This window comes from Trachypithecus francoisi, unplaced genomic scaffold, assembly GCF_009764315.1.
Source record: "Trachypithecus francoisi isolate TF-2019V2 unplaced genomic scaffold, Tfra_2.0 Lachesis_group0, whole genome shotgun sequence".
In the NCBI taxonomy this organism is placed as follows: Eukaryota; Metazoa; Chordata; class Mammalia; order Primates; family Cercopithecidae; genus Trachypithecus; species Trachypithecus francoisi.
Genome location: NW_022681453.1, coordinates 126,357,629 through 126,379,334, shown reverse-complemented (window position 1 = coordinate 126,379,334; position 21,706 = coordinate 126,357,629). Strand labels below are relative to the sequence as shown.

At 37.2% G+C, this 21,706-nt stretch overlaps 1 protein-coding gene across 2 annotated transcripts in view; it reads right to left on the bottom strand.

Moving 5' to 3' along the window:
* MFN1 (mitofusin 1) overlaps positions 1-21,706 on the bottom strand; it is a 43,490-nt gene that overhangs the window by 13,679 nt on the left and 8,105 nt on the right. For both annotated transcript variants that reach the window (XM_033211763.1, XM_033211762.1), the window contains exons 4-12: positions 18,395-18,557; positions 15,299-15,423; positions 13,379-13,487; positions 12,554-12,661; positions 10,176-10,329; positions 9,668-9,735; positions 2,447-2,568; positions 639-765; positions 359-463 (exon numbers count right to left, since the gene is read on the bottom strand). In XM_033211763.1, the coding sequence (XP_033067654.1) occupies positions 359-463; positions 639-765; positions 2,447-2,568; positions 9,668-9,735; positions 10,176-10,329; positions 12,554-12,661; positions 13,379-13,487; positions 15,299-15,423; positions 18,395-18,557 (1,081 nt within the window). The remainder of the gene's footprint in view (positions 1-358; positions 464-638; positions 766-2,446; positions 2,569-9,667; positions 9,736-10,175; positions 10,330-12,553; positions 12,662-13,378; positions 13,488-15,298; positions 15,424-18,394; positions 18,558-21,706) is intronic.

Genomic DNA, 21,706 nt, shown 5'->3' with positions numbered 1-21,706 from the left:
CACGAGCTACCGCCCAGCCTAACTTTGTTTTTTGTAGATTACAGTTCTCACTATGTTGCCCAGGCTGGTCTCGAACTCCGGGGCCCAAGTGATCCTCCCGCCTCGGCCTCCCAAAGTATTGAGATTACAGGCATGAGCCACTGTGCCTTGTCCTAAAATGATCTTTATCTCATTCTAAGTATAAATTTTCTATTTACTTTTATACAAGATAGTTTACATTTATTACAAGAGGGCAATCTAACAGTTTCATTTTGTACTGATTGCCATGAAGACACTGAAATGCCAAACCATGAAATAAATGAGGGTATAGAATAATAAGAAACTGTCTCTGAATAATTTTATCTATACTTTAACTTACACTTTTATATATTTTTAATACATCTGGATTAGGATGAAACTCTGAACAAAATTCATCAACCAAAACAGACAGTCGACAAATTTCATCTGTCATTGCACATGAAACCTGAAAATATGAAAAATTCGGAGTTAAAATAATTAAACAAGATTATCAATTACTCAAAAAAATTAAGTTGAAAAATCTTAAAACATTCTTTTAAAGTAACAGGAATAACATTTTTAGCTTTATCAAAAATAATTTCCATCCAGGTTATTTTAATCATGAAGCTACTGTTACCCACTTTGTTTGCCACCTCCTCGGTAACCTCCTTGATTTTTTTCTTAACATCCAGTGTTAAAAGGTTCATCTGGTTTCGAATAAAGTCCAGTCTATCAATTTGGTCTTCCCTCTCTTCCACTGAATAATGCCTATTTCAGTAATACAGAGTAATCAACGTTCAGGGTAGACTGAAGTCCTAAAGCATTTCAGCAAGGGACTCATTCATGGATTGAACCATCTATTAGCATGACCCAAGAAAAAAAAACTTGTAACATCTGAAAGGATTCAAGTAATATTTCACTTATAAAGTATTTTATATAGACCATTTGATAGAAACCACGTTTCTCTGCCCACGTGGCACCTGAAACCCAGAAAGGATGAATAAGAATTCTAAGTCTTCAAACACTTCATAAATATGAACAGGCAAAACAGAATGCAATATTGACTTTAGGTAATAAGCAGGGGTCAGCATATGGCACCTTACAAGCCAAATCTAGCCAGCTGCCAGCTTTTGTTAAAGTTTCCTTGAAATGCAGCCACACCCATTCATTTACCTATTATCTATCTATGGCTGCTTTTGCTCTAAAACTGTAGAAATGAGTAGCTCCAAGACACTTTATGGCCCATAAAGCCTAGAATATTTACTGTCTGGCTCTTTTTTTAAAAAAAAGTTTGTTCACCTCTGGCTGATACAGGAAAAAAAAGGTCTGAGATCCATTTAAGAAGATCTTTTACTTAAGAAGTTCCCAAGACATTATGATTACACAATCCTCAAATCACATTTTCTTTGTGCTATACTTTGTTCAATGTCCTATGTCTTTAAAAATAACTACTAATTAAATCAATCTTATAGACCAAAATTTGGGAACTACACCAAAGCAACTGAGCTAGAAGGAACTGCTGTAGCAGCACAATCTCATCAAACAGAGGCGACACAGAGGCTCTACACAGGGGCTGAGTTCAGACTCACGGTTCTGATCCTTGCATTTTATATGCTGGCAGTTCTCTGCATTTAAACTTAATTCATTCCTAAGAAAGTACCATTATAAAGCAACACACAGGGACACGAGAGAGTCTTTGTTCCCAGCAAAAGCAAATACATTTAAAATTCCAATGTTATGACATCTTGGACTTAAGCTTTGATGCTTTTATGTTTCCTTTAACTGGCTTAAGTCCACTGAAGGTCCTATCGAGGCTTAACATCATTACTTTTGTCACATCTAGTAACATTCCATTCTGTGTTTCAAGCATACCAAGTTTGTGAGAATTATACTTTTTATCAATAATGCTGGTATTTTCATATATTCATTGCCACCTTTACAAGGTAACAAATAGTATAAAATAATGCCATACAGTATAACATAAAGGGTACTGCTTACCGAATCAACTTTCTGGTTGGCAGGTAGCATCACCTTGTTTGTTCATCAGGCGATAAACAAACACAACTAGTATAAAATAGTGATTTCAAAATACTGATGTATGACTATATTAAAAAATGGGTTGTGGGTTGAATGCAAAAAGAGGATTACCTGTTTTGGACTTCTTCATGAAAATCTGCTTGAAGAAATAGCCATAAAACATTTTAAAAATCACAATTCATACACAGGAATAGTGAGGTCCAGGGAATATAAATGATGTGTGCAAGGTTGCAGAATAAATATTGACACTTTCAAATATGCACTTAAAAAATACAAGTAGGCATCAGTTAAACCCACAAGGCTGATTTCACTGTAAAAAGTATTTATAGTACAACAATTTAAAACCTCAGTCTGAACAAAAGTCTGACAAAAAAAACTAACATTTTTATGTTGCAACGAAAAAAACTCATACCTTTTCTCTTCAGCTGCCAGGTTTATTGAATCCATTATGTTTTTCACAGTAGCTAGTATCTGTTTAGCTCTGATAGTGTGCTGTTCAAACTTTGTTTTCACTGCTGACTGCGAGATACACTCCTGCGAGGGGCCCAAGCCATAACACATTACTGTAATTCCATCGCAACATTTTCAGGAATTTAAACACAAGAACTTGCTGTTTGTAACTTTAACCCAAACAGAAATAAAGATACAAAATAAATGAGTGATAAAAGCACAACTTAAAATTACAAAGGTGAAAAAAATACAAAGACTCAAAAGTAAAAAGGGCTTTAGCAGCAAGTTACCATCTTTGTGTATTTTTACACAGTAATGTGCAATGGTTTGACTCTAACATTAAAAAAAATAAACAGGGTACTATTTTCAATGTTAAAAAATTTTCTCATTAGAATTACTATTTTTTATCTGGATCACCTTTAATCCAATTCTAGTCCTTCTATCTAGATTCTTCTCATACTTATTGAAATAGATATAACCTGGTAAAGTTCTTAAATAAGATGTGAATTAGAACAATTCCTTATTTAATAGCTGAATGATACAATGATTCCTGTAAGTTCGCTAAAAAAGACTTCTCTGGATTAAAATGTGAAGAATTTGAAAGCTAATATTTAACAATGTAACATCTAAAATTGTTTATAGAAAAAATATCTGCAGCTATTTAGAAGATAATTGTAATTACTTTCATTAGAATATAGTATGTACACAAAGGCCTGAATCATGCCCTATCTCATTTGTTTTACCTTCAAGCTAACAATCCATTAATAGTTGTTATAAATCAGTGTTTTATAACCAGTATTTATTTAAATAAAAAATACATCACAAGGCATCACATGTATCAATGGATACATTTTGCAACATTTTTGTTTCAATTTTCTTTGTCTTCTTTTTTTTTTTTGAGACGGAGTCTCACCCTGTCGCCCAGGCTGGAGTGCAGTGGCCCGATCTCGGCTCACTGCAAGCTCCGCCTCCTGGTTTCATGCCATTCTCCTGCCTCAGCCTCCTGAGTAGCTGGGACTACAGGCGCCCGCCACCACACCCGGCTAATGTTTTGTATTTTTAGTACAGGCGGGGTTTCACTGTGTTAGTCATGATGGTCTTGATCTCCTGACCTCGTGATCCACCCGCCTCGGCCTCCCAAAGTGCTGGAATTACAGGCGTGAGCCACCATGCCTGGCCTTCAATTTTTAATATATAGAATACTTGTTATCTACGAAATACATACAAAAATTTATGTATATATATAAAGAAATATATATATACACACATATTTTTTTGGACAGTCTTGCACTGTCACCAAGGCTGGAGTGCAACGACATGATCTTAGCTCACTGAAACCTCCACCACCCAGGTTCAAGTGATTCACCTGCTTTAGCCTCCCAAGTAGCTGCAATTACAGGCATGCACCACCATGCCTGGCTACTTTTTGCATTTTTAGTAGAGACAGGGTTTTGCAATGTTGGCCAAACCGGTCTCCAACTCCTGACCTCAAGTCATCTGCCTGCCTCAGTCTCCCAAAGTGCTGCGATTACAACAGTGAGCCACCACGCTCATCCTATAAATATACATTTACTATGATTTATCATTTAAAGTTTATAAAATTGTTATATTACAATTTGTCTTTCATTTTTTCTTCATGGAAAGTCAAATTCTGCACTGAAATACAGCACAGTAACTACTATAGATGTTTTATAAGAGACTTATTTTCTATGATAAATTTTTTAAAAATTAGGGATATATTAATTATCTGACACTCCAATGAATTCATCTTCTTGAACCTCTATATATTTAGCTAATACAAATCGTGGTAATTGCTTCCTGAAGTTCATTACTATCCTTCCTTTGTTAAAACAAATGGCTTTTAAGCTTCAAAAGGCATTTACTTAATATTCTAGTGCTACATTTGTTATCCTGAAATCATCAGGATGCTGTATGTATATTCAGTGTCCTATTTATGGCCTATGCTTAGTCTTCATGTCTCTGAAATTATTTGAGCATTCAGAAAGACAACAATCTCCTTTGCCATTTTAGCTCCCCACTTCAGCATTTTGTTTGAGGTAGAGAAAACAAAACAGATTATTTAGCTATAGAGCACATAAGGGTAATTCATTTAGTCAATATTTAACTCTGAAGCCATTACTTTCTTGCATTGCCTAGCTTCATTTTTGCCCATGGTGAAGCTCATTTATGCATTAGTCATTTTCACTGATTTTGAAAAGATTAATGTAGGAAGTTATAGTATTCCTGTTCTGTACACATCTAAAGATAAAACATTCCTGGATGTTTGGATGTTTTCTTTTTTTTTTTTTCCTTTTGTTTTGCTTTTTTCTGGATGTTTTCTTAAGATCACCAATAATTATATAATAATGAACATTTGTAAACTACTTATTTTTTAATAATTAAAAGAATGCATTGATTTTATTTTAAATAAATGCCTCGTAAATGTGTCAAATTAACTTCCGCAAAAATTATAATAAAAACAAAAATATTTTTAAAGGAAAAATATTAAAATAAAGTCGATATTCCTCGATGAAGCAGATCTAGATATCAGCAATGAAGATCCAAATTTGTAGATAACAGCACAGTGTTAGAGCTAGACGAGACAGAAAAGATCTCCAAAAGTTATTAGGCAATATAAGTTTCTTTCTGATTAAAAAATATATAATGATGAGTAAGCATAGAGAAGAAAATAATCAATCTTCTAATTAAAAAGTATCCCACAGTGGTGCTCCCACTGATTTGTAGGATATTTAAGAGGTACCTTGAAAAAAGAACATTCTACTCCAAATAAGTATGGGTAGTGTTAATTTAAATAAAGTCCCCCTTCTAAGTTATTTCTCAGCATCCTTCATACACTAATATGCTAATTAATCTCTATGGGGAACATATATACTATGCAGCAGTTCCCAGACTTATTTTATCAGGAACTCTAATCATACATTAATATTAACTTATATGTGTAATTAAAACATAAAACCAACAAACTTGTCAATTTCCCTTGAAAATAGACCCTACAAACACAACAATATGCTATTCATCACTGCCAACTTATTTTGGTGTATTTTCAACAGAAAAGTGCAAGAACTATACCTTTCATCTAGATATATCCAATACTAACATTCAGCCCCTTTTGTTTACTTCTCCTCTCCCTCCATACACATGCTCCATACTTTCTATCTTGTGTGAGGGCATATATATATATAATATTTATATATTATATATAATAAATATATATAATATTTATAATCTTGCAACATATATATAAAATGTATGCCCCCATATATATAAAGAGGCATACATTTTTATATATACTTATGTATTATTTTCCTTCCCAAACATTTTGACAGGATTTTACTGCATCACAAGCTTATTACTAAATACATCAACACTTGTCTTCTAAGAAAGAAAACATTTATTTGCACAATCACGAAACAAATGTATTCAGAATATTTACCATTGAGACAATACTATTATCTAACAAACAGTTCATGTTCAAATTTCACCTATCATCCAGGAATGCCCATTACAAAAAATCCACTGACATTTTAAATAAGTTATTTTTATATGTCTATCTCCCATCATACAACCAAAACTAGTAAGAATTAATGGTGAAATAACTGTGCAAAAGAAATTTGGATTTCTAACTTGCCTTTAGAACAATGCATTCCAAATGCATTTTGAAACTTTCCAAATACAGTTTTAAAACAATAAGAAAATGTATTAATAGACTAACATTGATTTTCCTTTCTTCCTTTTTAAAGAAAAGAGACAGAGTCTCACTCTGTCACACAGGTTGGAGCACAGTGGTACCTCCATAGCTCACCATCACCATAGCCTCAAACTCCTTGGCCTCCTACCTCAGCCTCCGGGGTAGCTGTGACTATAGTCATGAGCTACCATATCTGGCTTTTTTTTTTTTTTCCTGGTAGAGATAGGATTTAGTCTTTTCATGTTTTTGCCAACTTGATCTCGATCTCTTTAGCTCAAGCAATCCTCCTGCTTTGGCCTCCTGAAGTACTGGCGTCACTGGCATGAGCCACCAACGCCCAAGCTAATAATGATTTTCTTGATTGCTTTTACTCAATTTCAAGCCTTGTTTAACTTAGTATTCTAAATGTTTAAAATACTTAGATCCGCTTGAATCAAATGAATCTAAAGAAGTCCATGGCAAAGGTCAGATTGATAAAGGTGATGAACTTGATAGTTTTTCTTTTCACAAAAAATCTTGCAAGACTACAAAGAAAAGTAAGCAAATCCCCAAAACAAAGAGAAATGTGTGTAAAAGCCACATGATGTGACCACAACACAAAGAAACCAAGAAATTAGTAACCAAAAATTGGATAAAATGAACCACAACACTTGAATTTTAAAAAATCTTATATTGATAAGGAAATGCCAAAAGGATAACTAGAAACAAAATCAACAAAAACTAAACTAGCACTGAAAACCTTGGGATACGACCAAAGCTGCAGTCACAAATTCACAATCCTGAATCTTTTCTTCAAGAACAATAAGCAAAAAATCAATGCATCTTCAAAGTAAACAATGTTAAAGATGAACACAGGCCAGGCACGGTGGCTCATGCCTGTAATCCCAGCATTTTGGGAGGCCAAGGCGGGCAGATCACAAGGTCAGGAGATTGAGACCATCCTGGCCAACATGGTGAAACCCTGTCTCTACTAAAAACACAAAAATTAGCCGCGTGTGGTTACGCGCCCCTGTAGTCCCAGCTACTAGGGAAGCTGAGGCAGAAGAGTCCCTTGAACCCAGGAGCTGGAGGTTGCAGTGAGCCCAGATTGTGCCACTGCACTCCAGCCTGGCAACAGAGTGAGATTCTGTCTCAAAAACAAAAAAAAAAAACATAGAACTTAGTGAATGAACCCCCAAAAATGACATTTATTAAGTGATAAATTACATAAGAGCTGGGGCTGCGTCTTTGGATGATAAAACATTGGCAAACTCATCAAGGGTCTGTGTGTGTGTATATGTATATGTAGATTTACATTCATATTTAAATATAGACATGAGAAACAAGAGACTCAAAATAAACAATTTTATGCTACTAAATTATAAAATTTCAGAAATACACCAATTTCTAAGAAACCAGGAATTACCAAAACTGATTTAAGAAGTAACAAATACCAGTCTTGGACTAAAGCTGACTAAAACTTTCAACACAATTAATCACCAAAAAATGTTTTGTCTCTTTTCAATACATTTAGACATAATATTTTTTGCCCAGCTGATTATTTCTTTAGATAAATTCAAGTAATTTTTACTGATTCTCATTTTAGATATTTCAGACTTAAAATTTTCAAACTCTAAAGCTGCACATTCCATGACTTTATATATATATATAAAAAAAAGCTACTGCTCAAAAGCAATTTTTTCCGTACATAAATTTTAGAATCCCAAATGGGCCATTAGAATAAAACATAAACTGCCAAGTTTCCTCTAAAAACATTTAAAAAGAATAGTTCCTAAGTCTGTCTGATTATTGCAATCATTTGGGGAGCTTTGAATATGTATGTATATAGATTGCTAGACCAACTCCAACCCCCTGGATCTGGGGTTGGGGATATGATAGGTTGGGAGCCTGCGGTTCTGTAAAGCACATCATGTGATTCTGATGATCAGCCAGGCTTGTGAACCAATGCCCGACAGCATATCTTTTATTCTTCTCATTCCCACCTCCTCAAGGAGATATTCTGGGGAAGCACAAGCTATACCATGAACCAGTATGGAAGCAATATAAATGTGTAACAGAACATTACACAATTATACACTCTATAAATGTATAATTTAGAAGAAATCAATGATAAACATACATAAAACACATATATACAAAGGTCAATAAATAAGGAAAGACAAAGAAACAGATCCTCTCCCTACATATTTTCCCCATAGATGAAATACTGATAACAGTGAGGAGAGGAGGCTGAGGTGGGAGGATCATTTGAGCCCAGGAGTTCGAGGCTGCAATGAGCTATGATTGCCCAACTGCACTCCAGCCTGGGTAACAGAGGGAGATCCCATTTCTTTAAGATAAAAAAAAAGGTGAGGAGAGCATCAACCCTTTGGTGAAAGCAAAAGGAAAAGAAAAAAAAACAAGCAATGGTCTTTGAGTAACTGGGACTTCACGTATCCTATAGCTTGGCTTGAGAGGACATCTACCCATAATCCAGTAGCCTGTGAACAATTAGATCTTACCGAGATAGCTGGCAGTGGATTTGCTTTCTTCCAGTTTGTCTTCATCTAATAACCTTTTTTCTCTCACCAAATTAAAGATGAGAAATAGTAAGCAAAATGTTTATTTTAAAAATCCTGCCAAGTATACTCAACATTCATGTCCTCCCTATTAAGGCAGTTACTACTTATAAGAATAATTACAGATTGAGGTTTCTTCAATGCTGAAGTCATTGTGTTCATTCCTAAGTGGGAAGGTGATATGAATTATATAGGGCAAAATAGGAGTTCAGAAGGTTAACATCTAAAGAACTATTCAGTCAAATGTAGGGTGAGTTTTAATGTCTCTCAATAAAAACACTTACACTGCAACATAAGAAACTAGCCTCCCTCCCTGTCTACCACTCAGGCACTTCAGTAGTTTCCTAGAAGATTCTGAAAATGGTGAAGCTCTTTTTTACTCAATTATTCATTTAGAGTGTTTGGCACAACATATGGAGAATGGACATGTGGTAACACGGTATATAAATATAATAAAATTTTGTCAAATGGCATTAATCATGTTTTGTATACTTCTATTAGTCATGCGGCACAAAGAAAAAAAGGATAATGCTTACTTTGCTCTATTATCCATTCCAACAGCAATTACGCTTGTTTGCTCTTGTTCCAAATTATTGAATACAGGGAATTTCATTCATTGCACAACACAGCAATACTGAAACACAGTTTCTTATTTATATATAAATACATAAAAAATAAGAATAAGGAAGAAATTACGAATAAGGAAGAAATTACAATCTCTAATTCTCAATTCTTACAAATCATTTTGCAGGGGCTTCCTTTCTTCAGACTGTCCACATTTTACTGGCTATGTCAGTAACTAAACTAAATAACAGCAAAAGTTATTGACAAAGACAAATGATAAAAACAGGAGATTATGCTTTCTCCAACCAAGGAAAGAGTTTTGTATTAGGCAATAAAATCATAAAATTCCTACCTCAAAGATTTGTTCAAAATTCTGAAATTCCTGTAATCTTGCCTGAAATCCTTCAGCAAGTGCCCCACCTGTAATGTACAGGCAAAGATTTAAAAATCTAGTATATAGCAAGATATATTTTCTGGTAGGCTACTGATTTTATAATTATATATATATATATATATATTTTCCACCCCCCCCACCCGAGACGGAGTCTTGCTCTGAGCTGGAGTGCAACGGCGCAATGTCGGCTCACTGCAACCTCCGCCTCCTGGATTCAAGCAATTTTCCGGCCTCAGCCTCCCCAGTAGCTGGGATTACAGGTGCACGCCACTATGCCGGGCTAATTTTTGTATTTTTAGTAGAGACGGGGGTTTCACCATGTTGGCCAGGCTGGTCTCGAACTCCTGACCTCATGATCCGCCCACCCCAGCCTTCCAAAGTGCTGGCATTACAGGCGTGAGCCACTGCACCCGACCAATTTTAAATATTTTTATATTTAAAAAGGAAATCTATAATTAACGCATACCACTTTCTGGCATCCCCTGTGCTTTTTGCTTTCTAGCACTAAGAACTTCCTTTGCTGAAACAAAGAAGATACGATTCTGTGCTTCTAAAGCATTTACAACTTTGAGCTCCTCCACCAAGAAATGCAGGCATCTTTCCATGTGCTGTCTGCGTACCTACAGAGAAAAGGGTATTAAAAGAATTCTAATAATTTAAACAAATATAATAACCAATGACTACAGGCCAATACTTTTATTTACAGTGATATAACAAAAGTTACCATATAACTAATGAATTCAAAAAATTCTAATAAATGAAGTTTGATACTTGATGACAGAAAATCTTTCCCTTAACGATTCTGTCTTTTGAACATTTATTTAAAATTCTGCTGGGCACAGTGGCTCACGCCGGTAATCCCAGCACCTTGGGAGGCTGAGGCAGGCAGATCACAAGGTCAGGAGTTTGAGACCAGCCTGGCCAACATGGTGAAACTCCGTCTCTACTAAAAACACAAAAATTAGCGGGGTGTGGTGGCAGGCGCCTGTAATCCCAGCTACTGGGCAGGCTGAGGCAGGAGAATCGCTTGAGCCCGGGAGGTGGAGGTTGCAGTGAGCCAAGATCGTGCCCCTGTACTCCAGCCTGGGTGACAGAGCAAGACTCCATCTCAAAAACCAAAACAAAACAAACAAACCCTGCTAAGGTTGGGAAGAATGCATTAACCAGGCATTAGAATTGCAATGTTGGGTTCAAGATTACCACTTGGGCACTGAGGTGAAGATTACGGGTTAGAAGTTAGGATTTAGTACTAGTCTTTAGCATTATGGCTATGATAAGGGTTCTCTATATTAAGACTTGCAAAAATAAATCTAAATAGGAATGCTGAAATATTTGAGGAAAAATAATTTATGAGTGATACTTCCTAATTCTCCAATGATTATGTGAGCCCCAATTTGAAAGAACATGGCTGTAAGACAACAGTTAATGACAGGAGGATATAAAACATGATGTTATGCAAAATTCCAGTGGTGGAAAAATGAAAGCAAATAATTTAACATGTGAACAGTAATGGGATAGTTTAAGTTATTTTTATCTTGTCCTCTACATATAATAATTTCATACTACCATTAAAATCAGAAATCGTCTCAAGCAAATTAAATAAACATTATTTATAGTCCAAATTCCAGACACTTTAGTCTTTTTAAGTTTCTACAATTGGTGTGATTAAAATGCCAAAAAAAAAAGTTGAGGATGCAAATCTTATGAAACTCAATCTGCTGGCAAGAGTACAAATTGACACCAAGCACTTTGGAGAACTCTGGTGCTATGTTTACTAAAATCTAACATATTCTTAACTTGTAATCTAGCAATTTTATCTCTAGGTACATATACCCATGGTTTACTGACCTCTGCATTACTGACATTTTGGATTGGCCCATGTTTGTTTGGGGGCCTGTTCTGTGTCAGGGCATGTGTAACAGCATCTCTAACCTCTACTCATTAGATGCCATTAGCACAAAACCCCAGTTGTGACCAAAAAAAAAAAAAAAAATCTTCAGATGCTGCCAAATATCCCATGGGGGTCAAAACTGTCCAACCTCCACATTGAAAACTACCTAACAAGAATGCATACCTATGCACACCAGAAGGACATATACAAGCATATGCACAGTAGAATTCATAACTAAATATAGTAAATTAACCCAAATGCCCATCACCGTGAATAAGTCAACTGTAGTATAGTCACAGATGGAATACTATACAGCAATGAGAATGCAATACAACTATGCTATGCACAATATGGACACATATGACAAACACGTTAAATGAAAAAAACAGATGCAAAAGCAAATATTATATGATTCTGTTATATAAAGTTGAACAGCCAGAAAGATTAATTTAGGGGGTCAGAAGTCATGATAAATGGATAATTTCTCTTTGGTAAGGAGGACAGAATGGAAGTCGGAAGGAGAGAGGTAAGAGAGAGGTTCTAGGGTGTTCAGAATGGTCTGCTTTTTGACCTGGATTTTGACACAGGTGTGTTAAATGTGTAAAATTTGGCCAGGCATGGTGGCTCACACCTGTCATGCCAGCACTTTAGGAAGCCAAATTGGAAGGATCACTTATGATTTATGTACTTTTCTGTTATGTACATTTCAATAAAAACTTAAACAAAAAAGAAGCTGCAAGCCTTGAAATAACTAGATAGTATAACACAATTTTCCCTCAAAGTAACTTCATACCTCGGTCTTTATCACATACCTACTTCAGGTTTTCTTGAACTATATTCTTTTCATGGAATAGCTCTTATAATTTTCTATTATATAAGCTATATTGTTTTCTCAAATAACAATGTATGTGACTGTACTTCAAAACCTACAAAAAATAAATAAAATAACTTACGTCTTCCATATATTCTGGCTCTGATGCAGAGGCATCCCAACGATTATTGAGAATGAAAATATTAGGCTTGGAAAGTCGCTCATTCACTTTGTGAAAAAAATGTTTTTCCTGAAAAAAAAAAAAAAACCCCACAGTACATTCACTGTAATTTACATTTACAATTGAAATTTTATTTTAATGAGAAAGTCTGAACCATTTAGACAACACTAACACCACTGACAAAGGATCCCAAAGCACTCTATGAGCATTAAACCTTCAAAGATGAAAAAAACTGATGAATAACAATTTTTAAAAATCATATTATAGTTTTGAATATTAGATTATCTCAACTCTGGAAAGTTTATTTCAGATGAGTCTGGCTCCAGACATTTGGATAAATAATCAGAACTAAGTCTGACAGCAGCTTAAAGTGTACACAGGTAAGGTGAAACCTAGAGTATATTCAGGTGAAGCTGGAAACAGCTAACAATACTGAAAATATAAAAAGCCTTGCCCGATAGATGGCAGAAAGGAGGAGTGGTTTATATTTTATTCAAGAGACTTAAGTAAGCATCCTAAAATTTCTGGCACTCATTCTCCCTGAGACTGGCAAATAACCATAAGCTAGAGTCATCAAGCCCTATATTGCTAGAGAAATCCAGGGAACTACACACTATAGAAAGACTAGAAACAGCCCTTCTGGTTCTATGAAAACACAAACCCCTTCATTCATGCCTGTTTTTAGAAGTTCTTTCTAATCCATGATTTGGATTTCTCTTTTCAGAATGAAAACAGACACTGCTTCATTCCCTACCACCGAAACACAATAATATGATTAAATCCTACCGTATTCATTAGTGTTGATTCAGAGTTTGCAACCAAAACGAAGACATCAGCATCCAGGCAAAACTTATCAATCCAGCTATCCAGCTCTGTAGTAACATCTGTGCCTGGACTAATGAGAGTGAAATAAAAATTGTATTATATTTCTTAAAAAGAAAATTTGGGTTACAGAATTTTTTCAGCTTTTATGTATAATTTGAAGTCTAAAAAACAGGATTTCCGCCTGTCATCTATAAGAAGCCTAGGAAATTTTAACCCAGTGATCTTTGACAAAGCAAATAACATGCTCAATATTTCAATCTTTTTAATCTTTATGCTTTAGATGGCTGAAATATAAAACTAGGCTAATGGAGACTAAACAACAAGGATTAAAGCAGCTATATCCAGTAAGGCTTAGAGAAGATTTAAGCCCTTATAAACACAAATAAAAAAATATAAATTTAATATACCAACTACACTAGGACCTGCAGTGAAGAATTTGCCAACTATAAATCTTTGTAAAAAATTAAAAAATTTTTCATTTTAAATGTTTGTGGGTACATATTAAGTATACATATTTATGATGTATATGAAGTATTTTGATGCAAGCATACAATGTGTAACAATCACATTGGGGCTGAGCGCAGTGGCATATTCCTATAATCCTAGCATTTTGGGATTCCAAGGCAGGAGTGCTTGAGTCCAGGACATTGACACCAGCCTGAGCAACATGACAAAACCCTGACTCCACAAAAAAAAAATACAAAAAATTAGCTAGGCTTGGTGGCATGCCCCTGTAGCCCCTGCTACTCTGGAGGCTGAGGTGGGAGGATTGCTTAAGCATGGGAAGCGGTGGTTGCAGTAAGCCATGATCCCATCACTGCACTCCAGACTGGGCAACACAGCAAGACCCTGCCTCCAAAAAAAAATCACATCATGGTAAATGAGGTATCTATCACCTCAAGCATTTATTCTTTGTATTACAAACAATCCAATTATATTATTTGAGTTATTTTTAAATGTACAATTAAATTGTTATTCAGCCAGGTATGGCAGCTCACACCTACAATTTCAGCACTTTGGGAGGCTGAGATGGGAGGACTGCTTGAGGCCAGGAGTTTGAGACCAGCTTGGCCAACATGGTGAATTCCCGTCTCTACCAATAAATACAAAAATTAGCCAGGCATGGTGGCTACTCGGGAGGCTGAGGCACAAGAATGGCTTGAACCTGGGAGGCGGAGGTTGCAGTGAGCCAACACTGTGCCACTGTACTCAAGCTTAGGTGATAAAGCGAGACTCTGTCTCAAAAAAATAGAAATAAAAATCAATTATTATTCACTATAGTTACCCATTTTGGTACCAAATACTAGATCTCTTTCATTTTTTCTTGTATCTATCCAACTGTCAATCTTAACTGACTGGGTCATAGATACAACCTGGTTATGAAATAAAGCTAAATTAGTTAACATTGTATTTAAACCAAATATTTTGGTGTCATGAACATCTTCTCTCTCCTCTGTTTCTATGTATTACTTGAAACACCATTTCCATTTAAAAGGAAAATCCATTATCAAAAACAAAATGGAGCCAGGTGAGGTGGCTGGTGTGTGTCTGTAATCCCAGCTACCCAGGAGACTGAGGTGGGAGAATCGCTTGTGCCCGGCAGGTAAAGGTTGCAGTGAGCCAAGATCATGGCACTATGGCACTGCACTCCAGCCAAAAAAGTGGCCATCCTTAAAATTTCTTGAAATGGAATAAGACTGATGAACTGGTGTTTTTATGTAACTTATAAAATAAAACCAATACCTTATCTCTTCCTTAATCTAGCTAATGAGAACAAAGTGGCAACTGAATGTTTTAATTTTTTATACCACATGCTAAAGTAAGCAGTATTATACTATTAAGTAAACTTCCAGAGAAAATGCAATCCACATGTAATTTTACCTGTCTACTAACACCAGGTCATCTCTCAAGAGGGCACATTTTGCTTTTGGCCAAAACACATGTACAAGACAGCCAGCTTTCAAATCTTTGTCCATGTGAAGGGCATGGGCCAGTTGATTAACTGTCTAAAGCAGGAGGAAAAGAAAAAAATAAACTCCACTTGTAATAAAATCCAATAAAAATTAACAACATTGTAGTACATTTATTTTAGCCAAACAGGTATATAAAAACTCTGAAATAAAACCTTCTGAGCAATCTTAAGAACCTGAATTTTTAAATTTCCAAGTACAAAAAAAAAATGGTTCCCTCAAAAAGAACTCCAGCAACAGAATTCTAAGCAACTCCTGATACTGATACTGGTTTTGTGAAGTATGTAAGTTATGGAGTCTTCGTTCTTTTTGCCTACTTGTATCTTCCGACTACTGAAATAAATGTGTATCACTTTGTCATATGGAAGAAATGTCATTATTAAAATAGGTTAAAATTAAATAGCTTTTAACACCCCCTAGAAAGGAATGAAATCATGTCTTTTGCAGGAACATGGATGGAGCCACTGGCCATTATCCTAAGTCAATCAACGCAGAAACAGAAAACCAAATACTGTCATCTTCTCACTTAAAAGTGAGAGCTAGGCCACGCGCAGTGGTTCACGCCAGTAATCTCAGCACTTTGGGAGGCTGAGGTGGGTGGATCACCTGAGGTCAGGAGTTTGAGACCAGCCTGGACAACCTCGTGAAACCCTGTCTCTACTAAAAACACAAAAATTAGCCGGGCGTGGTGGTGTGTGCCTATAATTTCAGCTACTCGGGAGGCGGAGACAGGAGAATTGCTTGAACCCAGGAGGTAGAGGTTGCAGTGAGCTGAGATCACGCAACAGAGTGAGACTCTGTCTCAAACAAACAAACAAAAAAGTGAGAGCTAAACATCTGGGTACACACAGAAATAAACATGGGAACAATAACACTGGGAACTACTTCAGGGGTAAAGGTGGAAGGTGACAAGAGCTGAAAAACTACTGAATGCTACATTCACTATTTGGGTGACAGGTTCAATTGAAGGCCAGACTTATGCATCACACAATATATCCACATAATAAACCCGTAACGTAACCCCCGAATCTAAAATGACGAGGAGAAAGAGTGTGAAGAGGACTGGAAGAGCACAGATCAGGAAAATGAGAGATGATTTCTTTAGAGTAACACAGCATACTTTGAGGCTCTAAAGTTAGGAGAAGTTTGAATTTTGATTTGCTAAAAATCTTAATTACAAAATAATAGTGATTCCTTCATTTAGATCAATTAAAAGCTTGATTAGTATTTTCTTTTCTTTTTGAGACAGTGTCTTGCTCCATTTCCTAGGCTGAATGATCACAGCTCACTACAGCCTCAACCTCCCAGATTCAACCAATCCTCCCACCTCAGCCACTCGGGTAGCTGAGACTACAGGTATGCGCCACCATGCTTGGCTAATTTTTGTATTTTCTGTAGAGATGGGGTCTCACTATATTGCTCAGGCTGGTCTCAAGCAATCCGACCACCTCAAGTGCTAGGATTGCAAGCGCGAGCCACTGTGTCCGGCCTTGAATAGTATTTTCATAAACATCATCTCACTTTTCTAGTAACTAATCTGAAGGGTATGCTTATTCTAAAACTTACAGATTGAGTCACCTGATTTACATCAAAGAGCAAATTCACAAAGAAAGAACCATCCATGACTTTACCAAGAAATGAAATAGCATGGATCTTCAAGCACTGAACTTTTGTTTGTGGAAGAGATCCTTAGACTCAAGACAAAGTGACCGCAATGAGAAACAGTGCCTTAACTAACTGCTTTCAGTCCAGAGTCAACATCTTGCATTCTAATTTGTTTTTCCTTTTATTCTTTTTTTGGCTGCAGGAGTCTAGTGGCACTGAATTGAGAAATTTATGAAAGGCAGGGAATTGCCATTGGATCTCATCTGACAAAGTTAAAATATTTCTTCATGAATATACTTACTACATACTCCTGAGGTAAGACAATTTCTAAAAACACAGACACATATCAAAAACAGATTCCAAGGCCCAATTTCTTAAGCAATTCTGTTTTAAAAAGACAAATCCGAGGCCAGGCATGGTGGCACATGCCAGTAACCACAGCACTTTGGGAGGCCAAGGTGGGACAAATTTGAGATTAAACAGCAATGATACACTTCAATAATGTCAGTCTTGGCCGGGCGTGGTAGCTCACACCTGTAATCCCAGCACTTTGGGAAGCCAAGGCAGGTGGATCACCCGAGGTCAGGCTAAATAAGACCAGCCTGGGCAACATGGTGAAACCCTGTCTCTACTGAAAATACAAAAATTAGCCAGGTGTAGTGGCGCATGCTTGTAATCCCAGCTACTTGGGAGGCTGAGGCAGGATAATTGCTTGAGCCTGGGAGGCAGAAGTTGCTAGCTGAGATCGTGCCATTGCACTCCAGCCTGGGCGACAGAGCAAGACTCCGTCTAAAAACAAATAAATAAATAAAATAATGTTAGTCTCACTGTAAGGGGAGATTTAAAAAACCTGTAATTCTAATATACCTTTAAATTAAGGACAGGTTTTATTCTTCCACTAATTTAGCTATGAAGTAAAAAAAAAATTTAGAGTACTTAAAATATTTAGTGATGGCTTTCAAAGTTACAAATATTAAGTTCTTCTTATAATCCTAGCACTTTGCGAGACTGAGGCGGATGGATCACCCGATGTCAGGAGATCGAGACCAGCCTGGCCAACATGGTGAAGCCCCATTTCTATCAAAAAAAAAAAAAAAAAAAAGTACAAAAATTAGCTGGGCATGGTGGCACGCACCTGTAATCCTAGCTACTTGGGAGGTTGAGGCAGGAGAATCATTTGAACCTGGGAGGCAGAGGTTGCAGTGAGCCAAGATCGCACCATTGCACTCTATCCTGGGCAACAGAGCAAGACTCACTCTCAAAAAAAAAAAAAAAAGAAAGAAATATTAACAGTTCTTCTTATAAGATGTCAGCAATGCAGACACCTATAAAAATGTTATTAAAGAATAAGTTAAGGACATTGTTTCAGGTATATTATGCTGCTAAAGGTTAAAGATCATACCTTCACACTCTTTTTTTCATCTGATCCTTCTGTCATAAGATAGGCTTTATCTCCATCAGTTCCTTCAACACTTAGGAAGCAATTGGTTATATGGCCAATCCCACTAGGGAGAACTTTATCCCACAGCATTGCATTGATAACAGAGCTCTTCCCACTGCTTGTCCTGAAGAATATACAAAATCATGAAAAACAAAACGTAACAGTAAAAAAATTAGTTCTTTCACTGGGTCTAGTATCAATTTTTTTAAAATCCAAATTTTGTTAAGATTTCTTAAGACTGCATTTTTACAAAAAAATTGACCACTTGGCTTACACAAATATCAGCAATGTACATTTCAGGAAAAATAAAGTGTAAGAAAACAAATCCGACCTTTCTCATAGTATTATCCTCAACTTTTCTTTCTTGCTTTTTGTGACAATTTGAAATCACAGGTCAAAATTCTGTAACACTACTATCACAAGATGGGGTCTAATATCCCATCTCCTTAAATCTGGGCTGGTTTGTGACTGCTTCAACAAATAATGCACATCAGAAGTGACACTGGGTGGCTAGGTGCAGTGGCTCACACCAGTAATCCTGGCACTTTGGGAAGCCAAGGTGGGTCGATCACTTGAGGTCAGGAGTTTGAGACCAGCCTGACCAACATGGTGAAACTCCATCTCTACAAAAAATTAGCCAGGTGTGGGGGGTTGGGGGAGGGCACCTGTAATCCCAGCTACTCACAGGCTGAGGCAGAAGAATCACTTGAACCCAGGAGGTGGAGGTTGCAGTGATCCAAGATCGTGCCACTGCACTCCAGCCTGGGTGACAGGGCCAGACTGTGTCTCAAAATAAAAAAAAAATTAAAAAAAGGACTGACACTGGGTGACTTCCAAGACTAGGTCATAAAAGACAATGCAGCTTCTTCTATCTTGTTCCCTGGAATATATGCACTTGGAGCCTTGCCATGTAAAAAGTCCACTTACCCCAAGTCTGCTGTGCTACAAGGAAGTCAAGCTAAATGGAGAGCTCTGGGTAGTACTCTACTGAACAGTCCTAGTATTTGAATCATTCCAGCCCAGGTCCCAGACGTGTAACTGAAGATTAAAGATTATTTCAACCCTCAGTTTTTGAGCCACCCCAATCTTCACATCTTCTCAGTTAAGGCTCCAGAGTCCATGGAACAAAGACAAGACATCCCCGCTGTGCCCCATCTGTATTCTTGACTCACAGAATCAGTGAACATAGTAAAATGGCTGTTAAGTTGCTAAGTTTTGGGTAATCTGTTATGCAGTCATAGGAAAAAGAACACTTTTGATGGCTCTGAAATGCAAGGAACAACCCATACTCACTTCAGGGACTTGCTTTCCATTAAGTCAACCCAAGTCCCAGATACCACTGGGAGCCTTTTGGTTCATTGCAAAAGCATCCTATCTTTTTGGCATATGTTTTACCTCTTTTCTTTAGCAAAAGAGGGAAAGAACTTTTCTTATGTTACGGATATCATTCCCAACTCCCTTCCCAGGGAAGCTGCTTACCTTCATTAGCTCAATATTGGCTTCTATTGCCACTATACCACATCCTGCAAGGATGCCTAGGACCTCTCTTAAAATTTATCTTTCTGGACATTTCATGAAGCCTTGCAGTGATCCTCAAGGGTAGTTCTGAAACCATCTCCATGGGGTTAACAAGAATTACATGCCGGGTTCTGGACAGAAATATGGCTATAGCTCATCATTAATCAGGCTGCACTTTGGCCCACTTCCTTGTTGCTAAATGTCACGTAACACCAGATACCGACCATTTGCACCTCCTTCTTCCTATAGACAGGATCTCTGACATTAGAATCGTAACACTTTTAAGGATAGTTTAAGATGTTTTCAGGCCCCCAAATCCAGCAACCAGTTTGAAGACCCCCCGCCAGAAAGGAATGGGATGGATCAGCATGTGAATACAGCCTAGCTTTATTATCTTCCTCTACCATGACTTCACTCTGCAAGCTCCAACCAATCAATGATCTCTATACTTTGGGCACTCCAAAAACCTTAAAAACCCTAACCTCAAATTCCTTGGGGAGATGGATGGAGGTTCCCTCCCATCTCCTCATTTGGTGACCCTACGATTAAATCTCTTCTCTGCTGCAACCTGGTGTCTCAGCATATCAACTTGCTGCATGCACTGGGTGATGAACCTACTATGGTTACAGTCTGGGTCCCCCCACTCCATATAAGAATCATCTGGGGAGCCCATTAATGATGCAGATCCCTCAAACGAACTGCGAACCTAAAGAATCAAAACTCTGGGGATGCTCTCAGATGATTCTTATGCATACTAAAGTGTGAGATACGCTGTCATCCTGCCTCCCAAAACAAACAAACAAAAAAACAACTGTGGAAAAAGAAACTTTTCCTCCTCTACTATCGAAATCAACACAGAACACTTCTTAAATAGATGTATGGAGATTTTTCCACATGCATGAAGCAGTTCTCCAGCAGACACCAACTGGGTGTCCTATCATTCAATTCATTTCTACCTTCTCCCACCTTGGGTTCAATGTCAGAATAGCTTACAGAACTCAGGGAAGCACTATACTTACATTTACTGGTTTATTATAAAGGATATTATAAGTGACACAGATGAAATGCCTGAGCACTCATGCCCTCTCAGCATGTCACTCTCCCAGGATAACCATGAGTTTAGTTACCTGGAAGTCCAATCTTATTCAAGAGTTTTCATAAAGCTTAATTTTCAGCCTGTCCTCCCCTACCCTTCCTGGAAATGGGTTGGTGGGAAGGAAAGTTCCAATCCTCTAATCTCCTGATCACTTAAACTTTCAGGTAACTGGTCACCCTCTGAGGTTATCTAGTCACCGCCCCACACTAAACCACTTATTGGGATAAATTCAGGTGTCATCAAAAACAAGGTGTCATTATAAAAACAAGATATTCCAATCACTCAGGAAATTCCTATGGTTTTAGAAGCTCTGTGACAAGAATGGGACAAAGATCAAATATATTTCTTTTTATACCATACCAATGCTTTGTAATCTTCCTTTTACCTGGCTGGCATTTCTTTTTCTTGTTTGAGATGGAGTCTCCCTCTGTGGCCCAGGCTGGAGTGCAGTGGCACCATCTCAGCTCACTGCAATCTCTGCCTCCTGGGTTCAAGTGATTCTCCTGCCATGGCCTCCCAAGTAGCCGGGATTACAGGAGTGTACCACCACACCCAGTTATTTTTCTACTTTTGGTAGAGACAGGGTTTCACCATGTTGGCCAGGCTGGTCTCAAACTCCTGACCTCAGGTGATCCACCTGCCTCGGCCTCCCAAAGTGT